The 16,972-nt window shown below is 41.8% G+C and overlaps 1 protein-coding gene across 1 annotated transcript; it reads right to left on the bottom strand.

Moving 5' to 3' along the window:
• Positions 1–9,776: 9,776 nt before the first annotated feature.
• On the bottom strand, positions 9,777–16,493 carry ccn1l2 (cellular communication network factor 1, like 2). Its single transcript, XM_074670330.1, has 5 exons — positions 16,230–16,493; positions 15,924–16,137; positions 14,251–14,613; positions 12,473–12,675; positions 9,777–10,722 (listed from the first exon to the last, which is right to left on the bottom strand). The coding sequence occupies exons 1-5, from the start codon at positions 16,296–16,298 to the stop codon at positions 10,414–10,416; spliced, it is 1,158 nt and encodes a 385-aa protein (XP_074526431.1). The 5' UTR covers positions 16,299–16,493; the 3' UTR covers positions 9,777–10,413.
• Between the last annotated feature and the right edge of the window lie 479 nt (positions 16,494–16,972).

The raw sequence follows: 16,972 nt of genomic DNA, 5'->3' as shown, positions 1-16,972 counted from the left end.
AATGTCAACATTTTTGGACCAAACAAAACATATGGTGAATGAGAAGAATAGGAAACAAAAATAGAACAAGCTAGGCAACGTTACAAGCAGGTAACATCAGAAGAGCTCAACAAGATTGAAAACGAAAAAGATGAAGAGAACACAAAAAAAGTTACAAAATGGGCTGTCACAATTTTTAAAAGAATATTTAATGTCAAAAGGAAGAGATGCTGAGTTGAATTTGTCAGCTGCTGAACTAAATACAATTCTATGAGAGTTTTACGCATCAGTGCAGACTCAAACTGGGAATATATCCTATATTTGAGCACATTTAGCAAGTTTACAGCAATTATTCATTGTTTCTTTTAAGTTTACAGTTTGTGGGACCAAGGTATAAGCGGATTAAACTACTCGGAAGTGTGCGTTAGACCGTTCTAAGGTGCGACGAGGAGTGCGAACACCACGACATGCAGCGGAGTGGTGTTGCTCCTTACTTAATCCATACATAAGGGGCATCGGATTATAAGGCGCACTGTTGGCTTTTGAGAAAACTGAAGGCTTTTAGGTGTGCCTTATAGTGCGGAAAGTACAGCAGTGTCATTTTCTAACTATGTTGATCCCATTCAACACATTACTTCTGTCGTAGAACCTTCAGACACATTTAACTCCTTAATAGTTTTACACGTGTGCTACAATTCTGCAAATGAAATAGTGAAATGTACAAAACATTCAAAGAGAGGAGATTTTCACATATTTGTCGTAAAGAAAGAGTTGGACAGTATCTTTAGTTTTCTCCATCGTGGTCTTAAATCAGTGTTGACGTCACAGTGTTTACTTTTCTGAGTCCTCAGTCTAAACAGGATCCTTTGTGGAGATGTTGACTTCCACCTATAAAGGTGTTAGCGCTGACACCGTCAGAGGATGAGTCATGCTCCACACATTTGTTTTCAGCCAGTAACATTTTATACTCAGACATGTTGTTGTCCCACATTGTGTGAAAAGGAACCTTTTGAACACATCCTTTTTAGAGAGTGTGTGTGTGTGTGTGTGTGAGGGGGGTATTTCCTCTGCCTCAGCCAACTTCCATAATTCTCCAAGGCCTTTAGATTTCCGACAAACTTCCTGTTCCCCTGTCAAGGCCATGCTGAAAGTCACAGCTCTCCGTGAGGATGGACGACACCTGTAACTTCCAGTCTGGGTCCCTGGCCAATACAAACCGCTGTGGAGCATCACAGCGCCACTGACTGACACCATATCAGATTTATGAAGCTCCCTCACCGCAATGAGGAGAGCTCCTGTCATCCAAGGCTCTATTTTCTGTCTGTTGAGGTCAAACATGTCAGTGTGATATGAGCCCTGTGGTATTACGTTTGAAGTGAGTCATTCTCCATTCCTCCACACCGACCAGGGTGTGATGGAATGAAAGATCAATGTTTTCATCACCAGGTTTATAGCACAAGCTGTACCAGCACAGGTAAAGTGAAACTCCCCAAAAGAAATGTAAAGCTGGGTGTAGAGCATCTGAGCACACTTTCTTTGGGCTTTCTGTCCTGTAGGAATCAAAGGCAGGGATAAAAGATAAACGGGGAAGCTTACTGGTTCTTGTTAAGGTTGGTTTTAAAATGATTGACATCTTAAAAGTGAAAAATATAGAAATAATTATCCCTGGAGTTTTAGAAAACCTTCATTTCAGTCTGTCTAAAACTCTTTGTCTTAGCTGCTACCTCTTTAAGGCACCCCACTCTACAAACCCCCTTCCCTCTGATTAGACAGCCCTCTGAGGCCTGTCAGGGATGAAGCTATGGGCATGCCTCAGTGTTTAAGGCCCATACCTCCAAAGTCCCATGAACCAGGAGATCCTCATGTGATGATCATATCCATTTAGAAAGTCTTGTGTAGTTCTTGTGGGTTTTTTAGAGCAGTGTTTTGATCAATTTACAGATTCAGGGATTTCTACAACATAAAATCACTAACTGACTCATTCTGCCCCTGAGCATAAAGAGAAGGGTCAGATTAAGTGCCTAAGTGTTTCCTGAAGATATGAGTCATCTCTTAAAGTAGAAAGGGACTCTGTGGATTGTATAGAGCGAGGTAATTCATTCCACCATTGGGAACAACAGAGGAGAAGAGTCTGGCTAGAGATTTGGAGCCGCGCTGGGCTGTGAGCACCAGGCGTCTTTTACAAGCAGAGCCTCGAGGGCCAGAGGAGTGTAGACCTGGATGAGGGACCCCAGGTAGACAGGAGCCATTCTTGTCAATGTTTTGTAAGCCGGAAGAAGAGCTTTGAATTTACTTGAAGCTGCCACTGGAAGCCAGTGAAGAGAGATTAACAGCAGAGTGACATGCACTGTGCAGTTTTAAAATTAAAGAACTATTTGTTGTTTTTTTTTTGCTTTTTGGTAGGAGATTTATGAGTATGTGTACTCAGGGTATGAATAACTTGACATTTGTTCAATTTAGGTTGAAGTTATTTCAGTTTCGAGTTTGCTTTATAAAATTAAAGGACAGGTAATGGACAGGTTTCAAAAAGATGTCAAAACTGGATGTTGGAAACGAGTTAAGTCCAATGGAAAACAAAAAAAAGACCTGGACAAGTGAGGACAGGGACTGCGTCTGACCACTTTGATTTACCTGTTTAATTTAACTTCAGATTTGAGTGTTCACTATGGAGTAAAAGGGCAGTTTAAGCCAGGTTTAAAGTCACCTAAGTTACTTTATTATTTAATGTTACATGATTGACACAATGTTCAGTGCATGTTTACAGCCATCCACTGTGAAGGCCTTTTGGATTGAAATTATTCATAAATAACAAACGCTCTGTATTTGGTAAAGTTTTTTGTTTTTCCCCCAAAACTTAAAAAAAATAAATAAAATGTTTTAAAAATCTTAACAAAAACAAAAACAAGACAAACTAATGTCTGGGTATCTTATTCTTGGAGGTTTTTTTTGGCTAATCCAAAAAAACACTCCTGACTCTTTGATCTAAATTCAGTGGTTTAGTAGGAAACACTTTCTGGCACCAAAGAAACTCAAATATCCATCTGATGTTTTCCAAATATCCACTATGCTGTGATTCTCATAGAGCCACGAACTGAAGTGAACTGCTGGGATGAGTCCTAAACAAATGACCATTCAGACGTTGTCAGGGGACACGGGCTTTGGTGTACAACAACTCTGCTGGTGGGATCACTTCCCTGAATTTACGCCAACCAAACAGCCCCAGAAGACAAACATCATCATCAAAGGTGACGTTCAACAGTCTGAGTCCACTGAGACCGGTGGCGCCTTCAGTGATGACAGCAGATGGTGGACGGTCTCCATGGTGAAGCGGTGTGCCATGTGGTTCCTGCCCGTCAGTGTGGAAGTGAGAGAAAAGATCCCAAAATTTCAAGGAGGAAAATTCCCAACAAACCATCGTCCAGCAGGTGAAGTGGTAACACCTGTAGAGTGATAGATAGAACACACTACAGTGGTGTGTGTGTGTGTGTGTGTGTGTGTGTGTGTGTGTGTGTGTGTGTGTGTGTGTGTGTGTGTGTGTGTGTGTGTGTGTGTGTGTGAGTACAAAAACTAGAAATACACAAATGTATTTGTATATACTGTAAGGACCTCTGCTTTTGTGAAATAAGATCCCCCAAAAAACTGCAGTTCCTTAAACTGCCACTTGAAGCTGGCTCTCAAATTGAGCCAATTCCCATAGAGTCCCACATTGATGTGACCAACTTCTCATCCAAAATAAGGTACTAAAATTAGTTCTATATTCTTCACAACCAAACATAACTGTTTTACAGAACTTAACTGCTCAACACCCATCAAAACAACTCGGTAACGCTTTAAAATAAGGGTCCCTTAATGAATGTCAGTTAACACATTATTAGGCATAAATTCTAAGTTTAATTAGCATTGTTAGGTGGTACCCAACACTGATTAACAAACTAGCTAAGCATTAGGGAGCAAGTAATTAATGCCTAATGTTCAGTGTTAATTCATACATTTTTAAGCATTAATAAAAGTAGTCATATGTATTCAGTAGGGCTGTCAATCAATGAAAATATTTAATCGCAATTAATCCTATGATTGTTCAAAGCTAACTGGATAGTCTCAAAATTGACCCCACTTTTTTTTTTTCATTTTGTCCAAATGTACCTCAAAATGATATTTTTCAATCTTTTTAAATAAACAGTTTTTTTTAGGCAGCTCAACATGAGCTGCTGGAGCTCTTGCATCACAACAACATACACATTATCCAACAAGTACTTTTGGTCAGAAAAAAAAGATAATTCCCTGGACACTTCACACTTCAAAAAATTATCTCACACAATGTATCTCTCTGCAGCCTCTGTATACTTGGCCAGCGAGTAGTGTTTGAGGACGTGGTCATACTGGCAAACTGTGGCGAGCCTGAGCATGGTTCACTTCTCTGCTTTGGCACGCTTCCGAGAGGTGGGCTTCAGTGCAGTTCACTTTTACGCACAAGCACAAGTACAAGGTCAGCGTGTATGATCCATGACGTATGATCGCCACAAGCACACCTCTCAACAATCATTTTAAACAGAAGTGGGGTGTTAGAGGGCTGTGTCGGACCAAAATGACTTAGCATAAACCAAAAAGTCCCTAAAAGTTTTAGCAGTGCTCTCTGTGTCTCATTGTGCTGACTCTGATGAGATCGTGCTTCATGTAAACAGACCATTCCCGATGACGTAAGCGGGCCGTGTGTGTGTGTGAGACCTACTAATGGGTCATATTGGAGTAGTTGACCGCTGGCCGGACTCTCCAGCGGGGGAGCAGCGCTGTGGGGGCAACCGTGCTTGAACATGGCACTGTCTGGATGGCCAGTGTGCCACCTGGTGTACAGTCTACTTTAGTGTTTACCGCTGTGACTCTGAATTTTGGGGATTTGTAAAGTACATTGTAGTGTTAAAAGCAGCTGGTGTTCTGGAGTAAAGAGCAACCATGCTGACTTGTGACCTTCAGTTGAATGTGTCAGTGACAACTGCTATTGAATATTGAATATTGTGTAGTTCTTAAAAAGTTGGTTTGGAGCTAAAGTCATCACTGAAAAGCTACATTTTTAAACTACGGTCAATGGACACAGATTACTTATTCACCATTACACTGCACTATCAATCCTACAATACAAAATGCATTAGGGACCTCGCCCGGACTATTCTCAGTGTAGTAAACCATCTAGGCATAGTCTTCTGGATCCTTCATTGTGACTCGGGTCTCAGTAGTCCAGCACTCTTGTCTTCAGCTTGAGGGATAAGGGGGTAAGAGGATTCCTTTTTCCACACACAAAAACTTCCACTAGATTTAAACACAACAACAAACCATCATAAAGATGTGACTTACATCATAGCAACTGGTGGTTTGGAGCCTCACTGGAGGGTCTGTCCAGATGGAAAACCCCCAGGTTTCAGGAACCAGCTCATCCTGGACTCTGTTTACAGAGGAGTCATCAGTGAAGTGGTGAGCGAAACAGTGTATGCCTTTGTCTCTGAGAAGAGAAAAAAGTTGTGATTTTCCTTTACAACCAAAACAACATTTATGAGCCACTCTCTCAGACAAACTGAATCAACAACGTGCAGAGTGGAGGAAAAAGCTGAGTGGGGACACGGACTGAACAGGATGGAAAAGCCTGACATCCAGTTCAGGTCAGCACAAACATCTGTTCTCATGTCGTAAAACTTTCACGAGTTTTGTTATGGACATCACAGACTGTGACCTTAATATGTTTATTATAAATAAACACAAACAGTTTCCTTTAGTCAGTCAGTCTTTTGTCATGGCCTGAAATCACTTACTTGAACTGCACACTGTAACCCTTGATAGAGAGACTTCAGTCTATCTCGAACTTGTTGTTTCCCAGATTGCTCTGCTGAAAAATCCAGCCCAGCTAATGGTTATGTTCCAGATATGATGACACAAGGTTGAGCCTAACATCACATTCAAGTGGCACACAGACATGACTGTACACTAAGGGCCAATCCTAGTTCCACCCCTTACCCCTTGTCTTACCCCTTTGCCCTTGGTTGTGTGCGTGCATGTGTAGTGAATGTGTGTCCTAATCCTCCATAAGATGAAGAGGAAGTGCTACACAGCCCTTGAACACGTTAATATTAGCCATTTTCTAAACTGTTGGTTTTATTTTGAAGTCGCTCATTGTAACAATCTACCTAACGTCGCCACAGCTACAGCTACAGCTATAGCTAAGAATAGCTACACCAATGTCAGGTGTACCCGGCAAATGACGGGTTCGAAGTGGATGGACTGAATAAGGGTAGGCTGTTTCATGAGTGATTGGCCAGATAAGCTGCATTCAGGAGCTGCATAAGCTAGATAAGCTATGAAAAGCAAACGTCACAGCAGTCACATAAAATAGCTTCTGAATACCGTGATGTTAGCTTAACTTTAGATTTTTATGATTTAGCTGTCTCTGTACTCATGTGATGTGGTACATCGTGATGTTGTCTGTTTGCTGTGAGTTTGTTGCCCTAATCTGAGATCAGTTTGTCATCACTTCATAAAATTGTGTTTGGAAATGAATAAACATCCACTCTGCCTACGACAGCCAGCAAGCGTCTAGGGGTGATGACATAGCAGGGATCGAGTGGCGTCTCATTTCTAAGAGATGTTTTTTTTACTCCTTCCTCTTGGCCCTCAAAACAGAAGGCCAAGAGGAAGGGGTAGACGAATGGGTAAGATGAAGGGGAAGGGGAAAAAGTGACAATTGGGATTGGCCCTTAGACTCTACTCTCAATGACTCCCAACACTGGTACTTGAGAATCAGGATTTACGGCAGTCTTTTTTTAGTCTTTTCTTGTATTTCTGATTTAAAGAGTTTGCACTTACGTCACGATTTAAGTAGTTACCTGGACGTGCGGCTACATTGGAGGTACACAAACATAAACATTGATTGGACAGAGATAGAAATCAAATATGATTTTAAAATGTCTTATCTGCCAACAGATGTGGAAAAAGGCCCAGTGCACACTAAAACTCAATGTGAAGGGCTTAGCAGGGAAGAAAAGGAGAGAGATTTTGAAAAACTAGGCCTAATGAGTGGGAGAGACTCACACTGAAGTTATCTTCTTTATCATCATCTGCTCAAAGGTTTAAAAAACAGATGTTTTGACTATATTTTCCATAGGATACAGAATAAATGTTGTTCTTTGGGGAGAGGCTGACTTTCCAACACTTTTAAAAGCCCCTGAAAGACACTGAGTTTTACTAGTATACAGTTTATTGCCCTAAATTGCCTCTCAATCAAAGTTAGATATATAAAAATATATCCACTTTTATTAAAGTGTGATTTCAAGATGCTGTGTGATTATTGCCTTGGAAGTCCTGATGGAACTTATAGCTAGCCATAATCTTCTCCATTCTTTGGACAAGTGTTTGCACTCCTCACCCGGATCTGTGATCATTTATGGGAGTCCAAAATATTCTAGTGTTTTTTTTTTCTGATTCAGACCGATTACTGCAGCATAATCTTTTTTTTAAAAAAAGGAATAATTTACCATTTTGTGTGAGAATACAATTTTTATTTGAAATATTGGCACATATACGGATGGTAAACCGCTCTCAGGTTTGTGGAATAGCAGTGAGTAGACAAAAGAGATCAGCACGTGGACAGATATTAGGTGGACAGACGTTTTTAGCGGACAAACCCGGTGTGTACCCAGAATGCAATTTAAACACACAACTGTCACTCAATGCTCATGACTGCGTTATCCATGGACACTTGGACTGTGACAGACCAGGACGTAAACGTGTCAATAAATCAGAAACCCTCCCAGACCAAAAAGAGTACACAGACTGGTGAGTCTGAGACCTGGTTCATAATAAAAGAACCAGAAAACTACGTCCAGAGTTAATTATTTACCCGTCATTAACATGTGGCTCTTTATAACAAGGAACAATCAAGTTTTGTCTCTGAGAAGGCTGTGTATGCCAGGGGAAATAAAGCAGCTGCTGTCGCACGGTAAGTGACGATTCTTTTGACCAATCAACAGACTGCAGTGTTTCTAGCTCCACCATCTGGGGTCTGATCAGTATAGTCTGGCACTCCAACAGAAGGGTCCCAAAAAGTGGGATGGTACGGGTCAGTAACTTGGGGACCTGTCCTGATTTTAGCTAAAGGAAACCCTACGAGGTGTACCCAGGCGAACCAAAATGAACCGCTTGGTGTAAACAGAGCTTGAATATCGAGTTTTTGTTTCCTTCCTGGTCTCTTTCAGACCATCACACCATCAGACCAGGATTTTCAGAACATGTGTAGCGCCTATGATGTAGTTTATGCTCTGCTTTAAGGTCAGATGTCTCTGGTCTGGATGTAATGTGAGACTGATGATTAGTCAGAGATAAAGCTCACACCTTCAGTCCTGATAGAGGCAGTCAGAGTGAGGGATCAGAGTGTTGCTCCCTCCTCTCAGAGGAAGCCAGAGGCCACAGTGAGGAATTTAGTAGTCCAGCGTAATGTTTGTGCTCCAGAGCCAGCCGGGGTGTTTGTGTAAATCCATGAGGAAACACAAGCACAGGGCTGCAGCTGAAAATGTCTTTAATGAGACTGATGCAGAGGGATGAAGGGATACACAGAGATCTAAAAAAGAAAAGACATGTTTTTGGAGCAGGGTGGAGCCACACAGTTCGCCCCCTGGTGAACCCCTGATTAAAGGATTTCATCATGGCACATTATTGTAAATTTGACAATCTTTATATGCATAAATTGTAATAAAAGCCACATAAAAGAAAAGCCAAGAGTAAAAATCCATGCTCTGTCAGGGCTGTCTGTCTTCAGATAAAACCTACTTCCTGGTCCAAGTGAATATTTTGGTTGTTTGTGCTAACACACGCCGCTGCTCCTGAAAATGTTGGGAGTTTTGTGTAAATACAGTTTGAGTCACAGAGAGGCTTTGCTGCCTAATTTCAGTGAAATAAAACTGAAAAAGAAACAACACAAAAAAATGCTGGGTTATTTTTTCAACCTGACAGCTGGGTTGAGACTGTTGGTTAGTTTAATTGGGTTGTTTTCATTAAATTGGGTAATCTAAATTGTAGTAGTTGTTGTATTGTAGTTGGCAGTTGAGTTATTAGCTGTTGGGTTGTAATTTTCATGATATTGTGTTGGGTTGTTTCGGACTACCCAACATGTTGGGTTGACGCTCGCGCATGCTTGACCAACAGCTACCCCAAGTTTACCCCCACTCATTCGACCCCTCCTCAGCTGCTTGCAGTCAGGACGCTGGATGGGCAAGTCATGTTATGGCCCAACCACGATTCTCTTCGTGGGCTTCTACGTGCAGTACCGCCATCTAGCAGCGTCGCATACTGAGAGACACCCTGAGAGACTCAGCTCTATACAAGCAAGGTTTGCTACGTGTGCGCTATTCTTTCACCACATTGTTCAATTTATATTAATAAAATGTATCTAAAGCTCACTGTAGTAACCGTGTATGTTGGCTATCTGAATTCGACGTGACACCGGCGTCGGTGGTGTAGTTGGATAGTGCGCTTGGTCAGTGATCGGGAGGTTGCAGATTCAAGCCCAAATCCAGGCAACACGTGGAGATGTGTCCTTGGGCAAGACACTTAAGTTGTTTCAGTGCTCCCACTGCTGCGTCAGTGGCTTGTAAACGGGCATGAAAGAGCGTGAATGTGTTAGTGTACTGATGGACAACTAACATAGAAACTCAAAACCATCAGTGTAAAGTTGATACATTTTTATTTGATGTACAGGAGTTTAAAGACGAAACATCCCGTGAACAGGTATAACATGACTTTAATATATAAAGCATCGTTCCGTCCTAAAAATAAAGCATCGTATGTACACTTTGAAAGACACAAACACATAAAATATCACAAATTACACCTCGAAAAATGAGGTAATCCTTGAATTTACCACTCGGCGGCAGAGTGAAGTCTATATACACCTTATACTTTAATCTACATGCTGAGGGAGCAGAATGAGTCTCTGTGTACTCTCTCTTTAGAAAGTTTGTCTTCAAACACACACGCACACACACACACACACATTTTACTACCACTTCATGTGTAGAAACATTTTATGATTAAAGAACAAACAGAATAGTCTCTAATGTCTTCATCGTCACTTTTAATAAATGTTCTCTGTTTCTGTTTGAAGAAACCATCGCTCTGTCTGACAAACAGTCTCCTCAGAGTTCGAATAAATAATCCAGATAGCTTTCTGCTGACAGCGCGTCGTCCTCAGTGCTGCCTGGCGAGGTAACACACCTGTGGGCTCAACAAACTGTGACATCATCGCTGCAGGAAGCTTAAAGTGCAAGCAAACATAATGTGTGGTCCTGGAGGGGGTAACAGGAGCTCATCAAGCCTGGCAGACAGAAGGGGAGTGTTCAGGTGAGGGGGGAAGGTGCAGAGTCATGAGAAGCCCTAACGGGGCGCGGTGAGTCCTCCTCAGTGCCTGAAGGTGTGGATGTCATTGTGGAGGCTGACGGAGGGGACGGAGGACCCACCGAGCTGCTGACTGTGACAGCTCGTACTGCAGCTGCAGCGCTGGATCCACATGACGTTTCTGAAGAAGCCCTCCCCGTCAGGGCAGTGGAAGCGGAGCCTCACCGAGCGGGTGGCGGTGGGTGTGCAGCAGCGGCCATCGGAGCAGGTGCCACAGGTGCGAGGGCGGTAGCGCTGAGCTGTTGAGCATCCAGCGAAGGTGATTCTGACCGGCTCCTGAGGGCGGATGGTTCTCTGACACTTCTTCCCCTTCTAAATGACAAAAACAGAGACATCATTTACTTTACATCATGGTTCCGAACATGAACGTTTATGGAGGAATAAATCAGCTCTTTATTTTCTAAATGGAGCCACTGTGACCAATCCCACTCCAAGATTTACTTCTGGGCCACAATACAAGTGGAGAACTCAGTTATTTGGAGCCTCTGCATCTACCGGTCTAATGTACCTTAACTCTGTGCTGTTAATCCGGAATTTTAAATACATACAAATAAACAAGAATATAAGCTGTTTATTAATGCTTTTACAGGTAATAGTCAAACTGCTCAAGCATTTATGGCCATACAGTTAAAGTTGATATGGATCACTCCACAGTCATATTTACAAACAGGAAGAGTCAACGTTTGTGTCACAGAAAACCTGCAGACATGTCAGAGGTTACACCTGAAGTGTGCCTTAAAATAATGGTGTTGTATTATCCAACTCTGTGGTTTGTAGAGCCAGCAGAGTACCTGGATATTGTAGGCTACAAATCCCTTCAAGACTAACATCTCAGTCTGAGACCTATCGATAGCAAGAGACCCGAGACAAGACAGAGACCAAGATTGTCGAGGCTGTGGTAGGGCTGAGACCTTGTAAAAGCGGTCTTGAGGCACAGACAGGTTAGGAGAACTGCAAGCCTAGTCTCCTTACTTTTTCTTGTGGAGTTCATGTCAGTTAGCAAACTGTGTGTTACCACCAATGACTGGGCTGAAGTTTGTCAGCAACAAAAATATTTGATAATAATAAAAAAAATAATATCTGCAAATTCACCAGTTGCACATGTAGAGTAGATGAAAAGTTTTGGGGGCCCCAAAGAGGCCTGTATGGGGCCCGGGGCTCCAGGCAAATACCTGGTTTGCCTATCAGTAAAGGCCATCTCTGTTTGTCACACTGCAAAAACTAAAATCTAAGTAAGTATTTTTCTCTTTTAGGTACAAACTGTCTTTATAGACTTAATATGAGCCATGTTCACCTGACAAGTCCATAGAAATGTCTTATTTCATGATATTGAAAAATGAAAATGACACCTGAATTGTTATCAAAGATTAAAAAGTTTTACTAGTAGGGAAAGAAAAATCAACTTGTTTAAAGACTTTATTCTTGAGGGAGGCCGGTACAGTCTAGCAGTCTAGGTTGCGTGACCCTGGATGTTCCTGGATGTTTCTCCCCACTCCTGCCCCGTTTCCTCATCTGTCCTGTCGAGCCTTCTCTAAATAAAGACATAAACCCTGAAGTAATAACTTAAGAAAAAGAAGACATTACTTTTACTTTAACAACGTACCTTACTGGCAGACTTTTTAGCAATTCATTTAATATTTCTGTTTTGGAATATTTTAAAACAAAATAAAGATTTTGGGCTTGACAGTTAAATCTGTTTCACAGTTAGCCCATGTTGCAATTTGTATTTTCGCCAAAAATAAACAGTTTCTCAGAATTTGGCTTTTGCATTATCTAGCTTCCAGCAAGATCTTCCTGCAGGTTTGTGGCTAAACTCCATGCTTTGTCGGGACTGTCTGTCTAGGATGGTAATAGTAATGGACCAGCACCAACATAGTGCTACTCTAGTCCCTCAGACTTATCAAAGCACTTTGCACTGCTGGTCTTATTCACCTAATCAAATCCTCTCTGGTCTGGGTGAATATTGTTTGTCGTACACATCAGTTGTAATCTGTACACTGATCAAAACACAAAAATGACCCTCCTCTCTCTTTATGATTGTGTGTGTGTTTGTTGGGCCCACCTTGCTGGGCAGAGGAAGCAGCAGCTCACACTCTCTGATCTGACACAGTCTGGTTTCTCTGACCAGCCGGCACTCTGGGTTGTCGTTGGTCACTCGGCTGGAGACGCCCATCCCACATGTGCTGGAGCACTGGGTCCACTCTGTGGTCTGTGGGAAACAGCCGGACTCCAGGAAGACCTCGGACATGGGGAATGACACAATCTCTGCGAAAGTCAGAAAAAAAAAAGAAAAACTTAATAAGAACACCACAATACCCCCTTCAACCATTCAGGTACATGCTAGCATGTAAAACAAGAGTCGTCAGCGTAGATGTGAACACTCGGTCAGATAAAAAAAACCCTGAAAGGACAAAGATGTCAGTGTTGTTAATATTTGTCTCCTCCACAGCGTAAAGAACTACAGCTTATTAGATCCTTAGATCCTGTCAGCTATAAAAACTCAATGGAGGGTCAAAGCTACGCCTAAAAACTGATGAATGAACTGTGAATGAAGACCTCCACTGACATAAACCATTCCTTTTTCTGCATCAAGCTTTTAGTGTGCCATCCTAAATGATAATAAAAAAAATTGTTTAAAAGGATAAAAAACAAGTCATCATGTCAGAATTTGAGAACTGGAATTTAAAATGACTTGTAAAAATGAGCATTCTTAAAGCTCTAATGTGGAAAAACACAACAACACTGCTCTGAATACAGTGTAGAGAGCTGCGATATGTTTAAGGTGGTTCTCAGAGCAGATCTTCATTGGACTGGATCAATTATATCAATCATCCTGTCAATACATGCATTTATCCGTCATCTACACAACCCAAATTATTGTCAGAAAGCCCATTAGTCATAAAATAAGTTTGCATTTAGTTGATATTCTTAAATCCAAGCTCATTTTCTGACAAATGAGCCTTCTTATCATCTGACTAACAAGCCTTCTGAATTTCTGACTCGCAATACTTCTGATTTTTTGACTAAAAGGCCTTCTGTGTTTCTAACCGACAGACTTTCTGAATTTCTGAATAATGAGCCTTCTGATTCTCTGACTGACTGGCATTCTGATTTCTTGACTAACAAGCCTCTCAATTTTCTTATCAATGACCCTTCTGTTTTTATGATTAACAAGCCTTGTGATGTACTGACTAAGGGGCCCTCTGACTAGTTGGCCATCTGGCTAACAGGCCTTCTGAGAATGGGGCAGATCCTGTCATAATAGCTTATCTCATTCAGGATCAACCAGACACACTGACACAGTCACAAGCAATTGACAAATGACCAGTTAAACAAAGCGGCACTTTGTGGGGCTGTGGAAGGAGCCCCTAAAATCCTGGCTGTAAACAAAATTGTAACATAACGTAGAAGAAATGGATGCACAGATCCAACTTTTTAGTCCAAATACACATAACTGGGCTAAACTGATCCGGTCTGACACTGGTGTTGATTTAACATTCCTTGATGTGAGGATGAGACTGAGGGTTAGGTTTTGCAGCCTCAGAGTCTTCTAACTTTGTAAACCAAAATAAGATTTAAAAAAAAAAAGTTTAACCTCGCTCTATTACTGTTGTGGGGATTATGAAAGTTTAAAGGTTTGAATGTTGAACAGTATTGTTGAGAGTCGCCCCCAACAGGTAGTTCAAAGACTTTATATTTCAAAAATGTCCTCCTCTTGTTTTCTACACGTCCCAGACACACTTTATTTACAGCCTCAGGTTTGGCTCATCTCCATGAACCATCAGTCCGTGTATAGTGTTGTCTGTGGTCACCTCAGAGGGTCCTGGCTGACATGTTTACCTCTAAACGTGGCGCCCCCGGTGGCAGTGGGGCGTTGGGGATGCGGCTGGGCCTCCAGCTGGGTACTGATGTGGTTGGGGAGAGGCCGTCTGTCTGGCAGGGAGGTGTGTGTCAGCTCGTCTGGCTCCTCACTGATGTGGTTGTTGTCGTCACACACCCACTCCTCACAGCAGCCGCCTTCTGGACGTGCCAACCTGGGCCGTGAGCAGCGCCAGTCCGGGAGGGGGACCTGGTTGGGGCAGAGGGGCATGCAGCCCACTACTCGGTCCATACAAGTACACTGGTGCTGGCAGTCGGGCTGGAAGTCCTCACCGTGCTGGTACACCCGTCCGTTAAACTCACAGGGCAATCCCTGAGCCTCAGCTGACAGCACAGAGAGAGGAGACACAGCTGTGAGGAGAAGCTACGATCCATACAGAATGAATCGTCCTTCCTGCATGAAACAAAAGTTTTCCTGATACTGAGGTTTAGATTCTGTGAAGATTTCTCTAAAATGAGACAGGAATTTAACAGAGAGGTCGTTAAAGCTGTCTGAGCATCTCTGAACAAAAGCCCAGAGAGGTCACTGAGAAAATGAATCATCCTTGTGATTATTATTTTTATTATTATTATTATTATTATTATTATTATTATTATTATTATTATTATTATTTGTTTTGTTCCGATCTTGAATTATTTCCTCTTTGCTCTTTATTACTTTAAAACAAGAAACAAATGTTTCTCTCAGTTCAATCTTTGTGAGGCTTTATTTTTTTTACATGAAGCTGAGGAAAAGGTTTTTCTGGATTATATCTAAGACTATAATTTTAGAATAACAGCTTGAACGTCAGTAGTTAATGTAAATAATACTTAGGCAGCAGGCTAGCAGCAAATGGAAAGTTTCCCTTTTTTTTTACTTATTCTGCGATTATAAAGTTCCCTGTCTTTAGTTAAAAAGTTAAAAAATGACTTCTGCTGTCTTCATCAAGCTGCTAACAGATTTTACTCTAGCTATAAGACAACAAAATGCTTTTAAAATGTGTGTTTGGTTTTGATGTCAGTTATTCATCAGCAATTTCCTGTGGATGCTCTCTTTGTACATCCCAGCAGGAAGTGAAGGATATTATTGATCCAGCAGCATCAAAACCTCAGATTTCATGAATGTGACTCCTTCATGTGAGCTGATTATTTAGGGAGGGCATTTTCTTCCTCTGAGTGTCTAAATTTAATTAATGTCAAGAGCTTTCAGAGGGTTGGAAAGGACTAAAGGATAAGAAATACAAAAAGAAAGTAGGACCTGTCGTATATTGTGAAAGGATGTATCAAAAACGCCCAGCAATATGTCAGTTAAAAATGTCTTAAGCAAATAAAAATGTTCGACAAGATCAAAAATTATCAGAGAGGGCAAAATTTACCTCTTTGGGTTTTTTATATTTGTTGGAGCTTATTTCAGCAGGAATTTAGAGTTTTAATTTATTCTCATGATCAATTTTTTTTATGTAATGCTGATTTTAACCTCTGCTTCTTTTTTCAAAACAAACTGATATACATTCTCCAGTTTTGATTTATTTTTGATGCAACTTGTAGATTTTTGGATTTAAATCTAATTTACTGCTGAGGATATTTAATCCCAGGGCTTTTGAGTCATAATTTATCTGAATAAGTTTCAAGCTGAGTCCTGTAATGTTCCTCACCTCGACACAGGCCTCTGTCAGGGTCTCCTCCGGCCCCCAGGTGGCAGCGCAGCCCCTTGATGTGGTCGCAGGGTTCAGTGGCGCTGCAGTCCTCGTTGAACTGCCTCGCGCAAACTTTGCAGCAGCCACAGTGATCGGTCACCCAGCTAATGCCCGGCGGGCACTGTGGGCGTGAGGGGGCACAGGAGCACTCCACAGGGCACACTCCTTCTGCCTGAGGAGCAGGGTCAAAGGTTAGGGTCTGTTCTTTCATCCAGATATTGAGCATGTGATGTACAGAAAGGGAAACACAGGACAGACACTCACCATGACTGCAGAGCTGCAGAGCACAAACAGGGAGGAGATGATGTGCTGCAGAGTCACAGGGCTCAGCATCCTGAACTCAGAGCACTGAAAGTCCAAACTTTGAAAAAAGAGAATTAAAGAAAAAAAGAGAAAAAAAAGAATCCCAAAGTCTCCCAAACAAAGAGAAGTGTTGTTTTTCAGCTCCAGGATAGAAACGTATCCACAGTTGACAGTGTGTGCACCGTGCAGAGTCCTGGTGTCAGCACAGGTCAGTCACAGCTCAGCTCCACTTCTCAGAGAGGTTTCCCTACACAGCAGGGGCCTGTACTTATAGACACATAGGTCCCGCCCACACTATGATGTCATCAACTCCCCTCTCAAGACAACCAGAGGAGGAGGAGGAGGATGTTTGTGTGTCAAGTAGTGGCAGAGACCTGTTTGAAGAAGTGATCATGTGACCATCAGGAAAAACAGCAAAACACAGAGCGACGAGTGACATAAAGACAGACAGACGGATGGACACTTTGGGCTGGATAGAAAAGGTTTTTATTCATATGTTATTTTTTTAAGGTATCCATTAATCCCCCCAAAAATTAAAAGAAACCTGTAACATTTAAAAGAAGCTTTGAGGATGGTAACCTAAGATAATTTGAAAATCCCCAAAGTTTTAATAAAACACTCAGAAGTGTTTAACAGAACTCTAGATGGACTTCAAGGCTGCTGTAAGATTTCAAACAATGATAAAACAGACTTGAACTAACAGT

This window comes from Halichoeres trimaculatus, unplaced genomic scaffold (assembly GCF_033239565.1).
Source record: "Halichoeres trimaculatus isolate MK-OKI-2021-1 unplaced genomic scaffold, fHalTri1.1 fHalTri1_scaffold_5, whole genome shotgun sequence".
In the NCBI taxonomy this organism is placed as follows: Eukaryota; Metazoa; Chordata; class Actinopteri; order Labriformes; family Labridae; genus Halichoeres; species Halichoeres trimaculatus.
The sequence above is the reverse complement of the archived record's forward strand: the minus strand, read 5'-3'. Positions and strand labels throughout refer to the sequence as shown.